The 11977-nt window shown below is 46.6% G+C and overlaps 1 protein-coding gene and 1 long non-coding RNA gene across 5 annotated transcripts in view; one reads left to right on the plus strand and one right to left on the minus strand.

Annotated features, from left to right (window-relative positions):
- The window catches only part of PARD3B (par-3 family cell polarity regulator beta), a 414980-nt gene extending 413277 nt beyond the window's left edge, over positions 1–1703 (minus strand). For all 4 annotated transcript variants that reach the window (XM_065670133.1, XM_065670134.1, XM_065670132.1 and 1 more), the window contains exon 1: positions 1424–1703. In XM_065670133.1, the coding sequence (XP_065526205.1) occupies positions 1424–1543 (120 nt within the window). In that variant the 5' untranslated portion in view covers positions 1544–1703. The remainder of the gene's footprint in view (positions 1–1423) is intronic.
- On the plus strand, positions 1176–10989 carry LOC136009828 (uncharacterized). The gene is made up of 3 exons (XR_010610672.1): positions 1176–1307; positions 6019–6106; positions 10515–10989. It is a non-coding gene; the product is annotated as an uncharacterized LOC136009828 (long non-coding RNA).
- Positions 10990–11977: the final 988 nt, after the last annotated feature.

The following is an 11977-nucleotide window of genomic DNA, read 5'->3' on the forward strand; positions in this document are numbered from 1 at the left end:
CTGAACCTTTCTCAAGCCAAAACTGCTCTCCTATAAATTGCTTACTGAGTCTTACAGAACAGTCAGGGCCCTACCTAGAAATGTAGACACCCTTCTCTTTTCTAAAGGAATCCCCCCCCCCCCCCCCAAAAAAAAAAAAAGGAAAGAAGGAATGGCATTTGACATATTCATACAAAGTAGGCCACCTTTCAGCCATCATCATGACCCTAATTCCAACATCATCACAACCACAAATCAAAGCTGAAATCAAATTTAAAATGTCGAAGTTCAAGTCAAGCTGAGAGTTAACTCTGTTTCTGACAAGCCCCACTCTTGAAGAGACCTCATACCTGTTTTAGTCCTCTGAACCACACTTTGATGAGGAAGATCTCACAGACTATTGGCTGTAACAACACCAAGAATGCTGTATTTTGCTGTTGTTACACACACACAATATGCACTAGAAAAAAGACTTTTCACACAAAATATTTGTAAAGGTCTATGACTCTTAAGGTAGGTTGAAGAAGGCCACTTGCTCAGAAAGACTATCAGTGACCGTGATAACCTCTACCACAGAGCAGTCTCAGCTGTTCATGATGTATTTCACATACCAGTAGCAAGTTTCCAGCAAAACAAACCTACAAGAACTAGAATTTTACTTCCAGTTTTGTACTCAGGATGTCACAGAACTGATGGAGCACAGGAGAAATAAGCACAGGCCACAAAAGAGGTCTCATAAGCCAGTGGCTGTACTTTTTATTCAGATGTTTTATGAGGATGAACAATCCTACAAGCCCTTAATTCAGAGATTGTAACTCGCATCTTTTCACAAAGCAGTGTTTGCACCATTAGGCCTTTCATCAATATTAAACATTATCCCATTAGCCTGCAGCACCTGCCTCTTGGAGGAAACAGAAAAAAGTATTTTTATGCTCAATTAGGTACAACCTAAGAAAAACTCAAGTTCCTTTCATATAAAGGAAGTCACTACCCATGCAGATAGCACCACACTGAACAGCTAGTGCCAGAAAACACAAGCTTTCATAAAAATAAGTTATGCTTGTGTGTGTATAGTTTTTAGTCAACACGCACAGCAACAACATAAGAAACCTCAGAAAATCAGCCGTGCTAGCTTGTTAACCGAGCGGTTAACGCACTCCGGCCCGCCAGCATCAGCTGCTCACACCAACTATGTGGCGGGGGACTCCACAGCACGGGCCCACGCGAAACAGGCGCCACCAGGGCCACCTCCCGTGGGGCCGCGGGGCCCACCAGCCCGGCCTTTGCCTCCGCCGGACCCCCCTCCAACCCAGCCCTCCCGCCGTCCGGTAAGCGATCCCCCAGCCGCCCCTCGCACCGGCCCCGGGCCTTCCCCCGGGCCCCCCCCGTCGCGCAGACCGTTACCCACCGCCCCCCACGGCGCAGGCCGGCCCCGCGCCCTCACCTTCTCCTGGGCCTTGCGGTAGCGCTGCAGGGCCTGCTGGGTGAGGTCCCGCACGCGGAGCTGCCCGTCCTTGCAGGGCACCACGATGCCCGTCCTCCCGAAGCACACGGTCACTTTCATCTCAGCGGACCGCCATGCCCTGCCCGCGCAGAAACGGCGCCCTCCGCCGCGGCGCTGCCGGGCCGGGCCGGGCCGGAGCTCAGTGGGGGGGATGTCTGGCGGCGCAGGTGCGGCTGGCCCGGCGGCGCCGGCAGGTGCCTGTCCCCGGCCCCGCGGCGGGGCGCGGCGGGGGCGGGCCGGCAGGTGCGCGCGGAGCCTGCGCCTCACCGCGCGCGGGCAGCGCCGGGAGCGAGGCCGCGGCCTCCTTCCGCCGCGCGGGCCACTGTGCCCGCCCCTCCCCGCCCGGCTCTCTCCGGGGAGGCGCGGGACGGAGCGGGCGGGGCGGCCCCGAGCGGCGGGGGGAGCGGCCGGGGGCGCGGGGCCCGGCAGTGCCGAGCGGGTCGTGCCGAGCGGAGCGGAGCGGAGCGGCACCGCGCTGAAAGGAGCCGCTGCTCCGCGGAGCCCGCGCCGAGCGACGCCGGGCAGCTCCGCGCCCTCCCGGTGCATCCCGGGGACAGGTGCCCGCCGCTGGGCACCTGCGAGGGCGCTCTGCCCTGCCCTTGCTCGTGGTAACCTTTAACGGCCTTCTCCAGGGGCATCGCGCTGTAACGCGCAGCGCTGCGGGGGAATGACGCCTCAAGTAACCTACAGCCCTGCCTGCCTGCACAGCACCGGGTTGCGCCGCTGTTAGCACTGCGCAGCCCTCGCTCGCTGCACGGCCTTCACAGTACGGGGCACAGAGCACGCCCTTGGTCGCGCAAACACAGCTAGAGAGAAGTAATGCACGGTAACCTGCACCGCGGTGCGATGACCGGGGCCACAGCACAGCTGTGTGCTGCCCACCCCTGACCTACCGAGGCAGCAACACAAGACCTCATACATGCCTTCCTATACCACACAGCAATGTGCGGGCAAGCACCACATCTACCCTGTAGCATACAGCAACGCACAGAAATTCATAAGCCCAAAATAGCAACAGCTCATACCCTTCAACACGTGGTGTGGCAAAGCCACACAACCTGCACAATGGGCCGAGGGCTCTGCAGCACTCTCCAAACACCTGATACTCTGCAGAGTACATCTTTCTGTACCATCTAGTACCGAGTAGTGCCCCCTGCATCTTACCTACCACCGGATTCCATGCAACATAGTGCAAATACATGAGGCAGCCCAACACCATTACAATGATTACAGGTCAATGTACACATGGATATGTGTACAACTGAAAATCACCACAAAGCAAAGAAAAGGCTGCATAAAAACCTCAAAACCACAGCATGACATCATACAGTACAAGGGCACTACTGCTGCAGTAAATGTCTCACCAACATTAGCATTCAAAAAGGCATCCAGCCCCTGAGCTGTGTAAAACACAACCAAATGATAACACCAGAATTTCAGTGGAATGGGCAAAAACAGCCTAAGCTGGCAGTTAAAGTGAATAGTGAACTTTGTGGATGAGGTGGGGTAATGCCACATAAAATCCCATGAGCAGAAAGTTTCTGCTGGTTCCTCATGAGCAGGCACAGGCAGAGTGTGAAACTGCTGCAGTGGTGAACAATTCCTCCTTGGCTTTTCAAATCTGGACGTGTCTGCCACCAGCCCACAGCATTTCAGAGCAACTCACAGGGAAATAGTCTATTAAACCATACCGAGATCTGCTTTCCCTGGGTATGTACGTGTGCTTGCATGTGCAAGTGCACAAATGTGCATCCCATATGCTTTGAACCAGGAAAAAAACAAAAAAAGTCTTCCCCCCCCCCCCCCCCCCCCCAGAGCAAAGCAGCAATGCAAAGGAACAGGAATACTGTTTCTTCAGGAAGCACAGTGGGTAAGATAGCAGGCCAGAAACACCTCCAGGGCAGAAAGGGCGGTGCTGGATATGCTAAGGGCAGCAGAAAGGTTCTCTGGAGTCAGCCCATGTGGCCATCCTGACCCACTGCTGGGTCCATGCTGGCTCAGCCCCAAACCAGCTCACTGCTGGCTCCCAACAGCAGGGAAGGGCTCAGTGGTTTCTTGTGGGTCAGCGCCACCATAAAGCATTCATCATGCTACATAATTATTCCTCCCTACTGACGGAGGGACCGGCAGGTCAGCTGGGCTATGGAATTGATTCATATGAAAAATAACCAAGAAGGGGGAAAAGGAAAGACTTGGTAGAGCTCCTAGCAGCTCCTAAGCTGGGTTTGTGAGGAGGGAGCAGCAGGGGAACCTGGGGCAGGGAGGCAACAGCTCCTCACGCCTTTCTTTGCTCTTGAGAAATGGCAAGGGGGAGCAATCCCACGCAGCAGCCTCAGAGCTGAGTCAGTGGGAGCAGAAGGCAGGAGTTCAAAGGCTCTCCTGTGTCTCAGCTGCTGATGTGCTGGTGGGAAGCCTGGCTCTCTGTGCTTATATGGCTTTGCCTACAGAGAGCAGGGGGGGTGTAGGTTAATAATTGACTGTGAACATAAAGGCTTCGCTCTCCCTGTTTCTCCCTCCCTTTCCCCCTCTCTCTGTTTGTGGGCAAGGTCTGGCACATTCAGGAGTACATGTGGTATGATCAGTTTTTTCTCAAGTCCTGAAAGCACAAGTGACGCTCACTGTAACTGGAGCTCGGTGGATCTTGTTGATGGAGATGGTGTCTTGTGTTAGACCAATTGATACGTCTGGAAAAAGTTGAAGTGATTTTGGCCCCAGCGCCATACCCGAAGCATAAGCAGCAGGTTTCAAATTGTCAGTGGTTACACTGTAAGGACTTACAGAAAGAAAAGGTTAATTTTAAATGTGCATGCTTATCTTACAGAAGCTGAGATTGTATTTCATTATCACGCATCAACAAGGGGGTGGGAAGAAAGGTTGCACAGGCATCACTGGTGTGTTTACCTTCTGATGGTGTTTGTTTGAAAGTTATGCATGGTATTGCAAATAAGACATTACTGTGTTCTGGGTGCACTACATGTTTGTTTATGCTGAAACAGTCTGAAAGCCTTTGAAGCCAGCTGGTAACAATTAACACCTACATATCAGGGTTTGACTGGTAACTGTCTCTGGGGCTTCAGTCTACACAACTGTCTGAATAGAAACCCTTTCCTTTATCAAAGAGCTGGCCATGATGTTTGTCTTCTTGGGGTGGGGAGTGCAAAGGGGACAGCACTTTTTTCCAAAACCAAGTTCTTCCAGTGTAGCTAAAAATGCAGCAAGGAAAGCTCTTATATTGGCACAGCAAGCCAAGTACGGGAGTACCGAGAGAGTTGAACTGGAATCCCCATAAAACACTTCTTAAGAAACTTACAGCCTGTGTCAGTGGGGTGAAAGAGAGCTGAAGGTAAGTTTTGCTTATCAGATCCCTACAGCATTTGTTTCTGCACAGGCTCATCATGAATGGTGACCACAAAATACTTCCCTGGAAAAAAAAAAATACCCCAAGAACCTTTGAGACCTGAAGGATCCTAACCCCCAAAGCAGCTGCAGAGTCACATACACCTCTCCTTGTCAGGCATGCAAAACTTCCAAGAATAGGGTCATCACTATTATCCGTATGCCTACTTTAAACTTAGAGTAAAATACAACAACTTTTAAAAGTGACTAATAATGAGAATTGGTTTTACTATACTGCTGTGCATTGAAGAGGGGCTGCCTGCTTGGTTCCTTTACAGAAATCGAAACCATATTTCATTTTAAGGAGATCATCATCCAACTAATGCTGTAAGCAGCATAAACTGGCTTTGCCCCCCAGAGGAAGACTTCTGCTCCCTCCCTGCCACAGCTGTTTGTTCCTATCCATTCCCTTTCATGCGCCAGCATGCACAGTTGTAGGCCTGTGCAATGAGATACTGTGGAAATTAGTTTTTTTGCCAGATTAGCCTTCAGCCAAATCTGTTCTGCAAAAACCAGAAAATCAGGAGAAATCAGAGCTCAGTTCTGTAATGGGGTTTAAAGCCTGTGCTGTCCCAAGGGAGGGCATAGCACAGCAAGACAGCAGCCTTTTTTGGTTTATACCAGCTTACAGTACTTTGCAGGCGGCCTAGTTATAAAGAGTTTCAGACACAAATACATATTCATATCCATGAGATAATATTCATAACATTCATGTATCAGTTTCCTGAGAGGGGATGAGCAGATTTAACAGCTCATTTTCACTGAAGGATACTACTGTTGTCATTCTGCCCTCCCATTGCCCTTTACCACCTGATGCTTCTTGGATATCTCCATGAGCCATTTCAGCTCATCAGTCTGGTAGAAAATGAACACTGAAAAAAGGAAAAGGATTGCTTTCTGCTTTGTTAGCAAGTTAAGGCGGCTCAGGGAAGGGTCAGGCACACCCCAGAGTGGGCTGGATGGCGAGGACAGAGCCCTGCAGCTGGGAGCAGGAAGGGGAATGGACGAGACCTCCACTTTCATCAACTGCAATAAGTCATTTGCCCAAATGACTGCCTTAGCTAATCTACTGCACTTTTCTTATCTCTTTGTACTATGATTGAATTGACTGTTTTCCCCTCTGGCTCCTCTCCACACAGGCTATGGCTGTCAGGACCATCCGCTCCATTCCCAAGCTCCTGAGCACCAAATCAGAAAGCTACATCCACAATAAAAGGTGCTGACCAGGTACAAGCTCACTTTACACCATCATCATCACTTGTGATAGATCAGCCCTCCAAGTAAAAGTGTAGGGCTTCCATCTCATCTGCACTGTTTCAGAGGACAGCGATGTGGTCACATTTCTGTGCCTTACCCAGGTCATACTGGTACTGCTGGGAGTCTCCTCCTGTACAGATATTGTACCAGTAATGCAGCCCTACTGGCATCCCAGCCCTCCCTCCTGGCCTTTCTCACAGTGGTATGCACTAGCACAGCACCAGCCAGAGGAATTTAAGACTTCTGAATTAATCTTGTTCTAAATTGAGTGGCTCTTACAGTTTCTTTGTTATAAGTGGAAGCTGTAATAAGGATAATCAGCACTTTGCTTTTATACCTATGAGGCTTTATCTAATGATCCCAAAATAGTCAGCAAATATCAGTGAAGATTCACAAGTATTGTGCCAGCAGACATGGACTGGTTAAGCAACCTGCCTGAAAACACAAAGCAATTTTTCTTAGTTTTGCTGCTAACAAGACAACACAAGTTTTGACCTTTAATTTTTGGCTCTGAGCAGTGCCTCTTTCCTACACTATCACCTGTTAGGCATTTAACTATTTGCCATCAGTAGCCAGGGCTGCCAAAGAAGATGCTTTTAAAGCACTATTGGCTCAGCCTCTTTTCTACCATTAACAAACCATGCAAAAGGAATACAGTCTGAGTTCAGGTTCATTCCAAAAGTCCTAAAATTGCATGAAGTAGTTATTAGTACAGGTATGTTTTGTCCTGGGCTTCAGGCTGGAATGGATTTGGGAATAAAGTTGAACCAGATAAAAAGAAAAGACATTATAATTGAAATCAATCTCATAATCCCTGGAGATCTGATTTGTGTTTTTTCAAACTTTTTCTCTGCTAACACAGTAAAATGTATTTGTTTGCTACTTACCGACTGTTGTTACCAGTAAAACCTTCAATTACTAATGGCAAAAAAGGTCATAATTCCTGCTGTTTATATTTTGCATTTCTCCCAGCACGGATAATGAAAATCAATAAAACCACTTTCCCTGCCAAGTCTCAGTGGTACAATGTTGGTGAATAAAGGGAAAGCAAACTAACAAACATTCTTGGGAACTGCAGGAGAACGTTAAAAAAAATACAGTATTAAAAAAATTCTGTTTGCAATCGATATAAAATCCAATTCTTGCAAAAGTTTAATTGGAACCTAATTTAAAGTTGAAATAATAAATAAAAAAATTGTGAGATAGACTTGTAAAGCAAGATGATTCTCATTTTCCATTCGTGACGCTATCCTTGGTTCACTTTGGATCTTCTTTCTGGTCATATAACTATATTGATCTATCTCAACAAAAGAATTTTGGGGTTTTTTTAATATCTGTATTCTATAAGGATCTGAAAACGGAGTGGTCTTGAATAGCCGGTACTATACCCCTGTAATATGGAAATAAAAGAGTGGAACCAGCTGGGAGAAATCCAGTTCCAATTAGTCTAGGTGGAATCACACCTCTCCTTCCCCCTTCTGATAGGAAAGTGTCCCTTCTCTCTGCTGCTGGAAAGGTAAGGGAGGGCTGGTAGAGTTCTGTCAGCAGTAGCCGGGCTGCAATAACCCGTGCACTAGTAGCCTATGCATCCTTCCAGGTTCTACTGACACCAGGTACACCTGTCAATGTATGCATGTGTGTGAAAGAAAAGGCTGAGTGCACAAGAGCTGAACACTGAGGGCCAAACGCCTCCCTGCCGTGTGGGAAGGAATGTTTTGCTCACAATCGGATAATGATTTGTTTACAGTTAATTAGGCATAAGAGCTGTTGATAACAAGCGCTGTTTGCAGTGTGGGCAGGAGACAGCTCTGTCTCAATAGGTCCAAAGGATATTAATGTTCTTAAAAGTTTGGCAGGTGCAGAAATTATATCCTCAAAAATCCCCAAAACAACCACCAAAGGTATGTTCAGAGAAATCCAGACGGGAAGGAAAATCTAAGTCGAGCCTCGGGGGAGATTTACGTATAAAAGTTACATGTTTAAAGATACCTTTAAAATGGTCCCCTGCCACGAAGTTATATAAACACCTTAGTGATACAATCACTAGGACTTACAGAAAGAGAGAGAAAGAAAAGCCTTTTGAAGCTAACTTAAAAGCATTGGTGGATACAACCCCAGATTTCTTTCTTATTTCTGTTCACATATCTCAAAAATTCTTACTTGTTGTTTTCACTTTGACTACTGAAGTCTGCTTCACTCCAGTCTCAACCTCATTCTGTATGAAGGGTGATTTTCTGGTCCATGACCAACACTAAGGTCCCATTTATCACTTTGTCAGAGTTTCATTCTTGTTCTGTCTGTGGTCAACCTTGGCCAGGATCTACCTCTGTGCCAGGATGCCAGGATGTTTCCCCAGGACATCCAGGAAGGAAACAAGGTGCTCTTCTGTTCTGCAACAGTGCAGAAAGATGCAGCACTTTGTGGAAGAGCTGTCTGATAGTGAACATTATCAGGCAACGAGATGGTAGACAGCCCACCCAGCCTCAGGCTCTCCTCCATAGTAAGGCTAAAGTACAAACTGGAGGTTTCTTTATAAACTCCGTGAATAATTTTGGTTGTGTACGATGTCGCCTGGGATTTGGTCTGAGCCACCCCTCCATGATGATCATGCTCATCATGTCCAGGTAGCTCAATGTACAAACAAGGAATATAGTAAACTGAGGTTATGCAGAAGCACATAGGCTACCCTGAAGATCAGTCAAAGTTAACTTTTACCTCAGAGGGATATTTTGGACAAAAATCTGTAGCGGTTATACATGAGGAATCCTCCTCCTGAGAGGAAAATGAAAGTCCTGCCCTTTTACTACACCACTAACCAAGGAGATTCAGGTTAAGATGCTGGGGTCTGTCAAACTAGTTCTGATACAGTGCATCGTGTGTTAAATTAATATTCCAGATCCCATGTCCGTGGGATGCTCTCATGCCACGTGTCAGCTTTGCAGTGGTGATTTGCTCTCCTAAACATGAGGCCAGACATTGTCACCCTTCCTCAGGAGGGCTCCCAAGGACAGTATGCAGCTGCTGCACAGCAGAGCACTACATTTGCCTACTGATCTGAACAACTGGGATCTTAAACTGACTCTCTGTTCTTCCCACCCTAAGGCTACTCCTGTGGCAATGCAATTTATTCATCTCTCCTTGCTCAAAGCTCTGCCTAAAGGTAGAATATGGCCTTTGATTATCTGAGAGAAAAGGCAAGTTTTCAAGGACCATCACTGGTTTCTGTTTAATAGTATGTCATTTCCAGATTCTGTTTACTTCTAGCTTTTAGCACTGATTTCTTTTACTTCGGGTTTCATTAGATGTTCTGTTTGCAGCCGTTGTTCGTTGCTGCTAATGGCAACATCTGTTTTTGCTGTAAGCAGGCCAGTATATATAATTTTAATTAATATAAGTGATTTTTTAATGTTTATTTTAGCACAAAGCCCATGAAAAGACCATTTGCATCACAGCTGAAGGTGCAGGGGTTTAAAAATATTCTCACCAATCCTCAGTTTTTTGTTTACTTTCTTTTGTCTTCTCCCTTTCTTCCTTCCAGGCTATTTTATACTGTCCAGTAATACAAGCTACTGATGCTAAAAGTTTTTACCCATTTATTCCCCAAAGCTGAAGGATTTGCTCTACACATGGAAAAGCTGTGGGCTCCCAGGCCAGAGCAGCCTGGGGGGACCTCAAGGAGAGAGGAAATTTATGTCCCTGAGATCACAAATCAATCTCTCCAGCAACACAGCAAGGAGGGGAGAAGACTCAGTGGAAAGAGTAGCTGCCCAGCTGCATTACCTTCAGCAGCTGAAGGAGGAGGGTGTATAAGTGGCTGTTCCCCTCTCTTGACCACAAAGGATTTGCTTAAAATGGATGCCAGAATGATGCTTAGAGCAGAGCCCTCCCTCGTCTCCTTTGTTCAGGAGGAAGAAGGGAACATAAACCCTTGGCTGCAGGGGTCTGGGCTCACCTACTAGTCTCAATCTGCTTGTATTTGCCTCCCCCTTGTACTTTGCCATCACTATCAAAAACGATTGCTTGACGTTCCAGAGATGGCTTTGTGCTTTGCAGGAATATCAGAGTCTCCAGACCACCCCGTAAATTGCACTCTGCTTATGCAGACGATGCCTACGAAGCTATCTGGGTCAGGCATGCTAAGCACCCCGCCTTTCCTTTAATGTTTTACCACGGATGCTCCCTCGCATGATCCTTTTTCCAGATGGTCCCTAATCCTTGTATATATCCAAAATCCAACAGCTATGATTTCTTGATCTCCTCAATGACAGATATTTTTCTTTAGTGTACACCACACATAGTGTGCATTCTTCTTCTACAGCACTTCATAGTATTTGCCAACAGTATTTCAGAATCTTCATTCTTTTCCACTATATTCCAGCTTTCACACCCAAGGCAACAGCTGAACAGTGAGCCAAGCCAACTGCTTATCAGTCTGATTTGTGGCAACTGATACACACCTTTCCTTCCAAGAAGCAAGTCATTCATGCAGATGTTTTCTGCAGATGTTTGTGGAATAATCCCAAATTAATTGAAGAGGAAATCTGAACAACAGCAATGTTCTCACTCCCTACCATCATAATCAGCTTCACTGATGAAACCTCCGCTTCCCATTCACCATTTTTTTACCTATCCCACCTTTTTACGTCATACCAGTGCAGAACTTCTCCAGACCAAGCACTCCCAATCCCTTCACTGCCAGGTATGGAAAGAGTGGCCTCCATGCATCAACAGAGATTTCAGCTGCCTCTGAAGTGTGGGAAACTGCTTCCTCTGGCTCCAGCTGGGTCACGGTAACCAGCATGGACATGCCTTTCTGACTCTGCAGTGAAGTACTCTCCTCTGAGCTCCTCAGAGCTGGGGCCCCAGTTGAGGTGGCAGTCTATTATCATTAGGATGAGTAATATAACAAGTGCTACTGAGATAGTTGGTGCTCTCAGGACTGGTTTTGGATGGAACATGGCCAGGAGGCAGAAGAGGTCTTTTCCAGCTATCATATTCCGTGCTTTGAATGACAGATTAATCTTCCTATTAAAACATTTCCTATCAATAGTTAAAACTTCCCCTTATTTTCTCTAGGGCTAGGATTTGCCCCTAAGCATGTACAACTACTTAGCATTCTGGCTGCAAAGCATATTTTGTTACTATTTGTGTGGTATCCAATATCCTGTCTTTTGTATTCTCACCTCCTTCCCCTTCCTTTCCAAGGTGCCCAGTAACGTATTCTCCTAACAAGCATATAATTATTTAGTTATTGCACTGCTTTATGATTGCATTGTTGGTAATTGCTCAATATTGCAAGTGATTTATTAGTAATTGCAGAGTCTTTCAGATCTGTCTTCAGTAGGAGAACAAATTGTACCTTGCATCAATAGACATCAAAGTCTTCAAGAGGGAGTTTTCTTTAATGATGGGTTTTTTTAACTATCTTTCCTATTGCAGCCTTGAGGGCCAGAGTTTCCTTCTCTCTTTAAACAACAGCTTGAAGTTTCACTCCTGCCCTGTAGTGGAAAAATACATTACATCAGTCTTCGAATAGAGTTTTATTCTGTAGTCCAGCTATCACCTTCTTGTAGTTTCATCTGCTTCTAATGGGATTTTACTCTGGTGATAAATATTCAGATTGAATAACCCAGCCACTCAAATTCTTCTTAGAGCCTTCTGACAATAATTAAACTGCAAGCGGTTTTCAGATATTTCTGTCATTTAGACCTTACCATACTGACTTCAGTGGGAATTTGCAGGTGGAACAGACGAGAATTCGACTTCCCTGTCATTAATACATGCCTTCTGGTCACACCTTGCCAGCCTTTGTGTAAAACCCTCACTCGTTTTATCACACCC

The sequence above is a fragment of the Lathamus discolor genome, chromosome 3 (assembly GCF_037157495.1).
Source record: "Lathamus discolor isolate bLatDis1 chromosome 3, bLatDis1.hap1, whole genome shotgun sequence".
NCBI classification, from domain to species: Eukaryota; Metazoa; Chordata; class Aves; order Psittaciformes; family Psittacidae; genus Lathamus; species Lathamus discolor.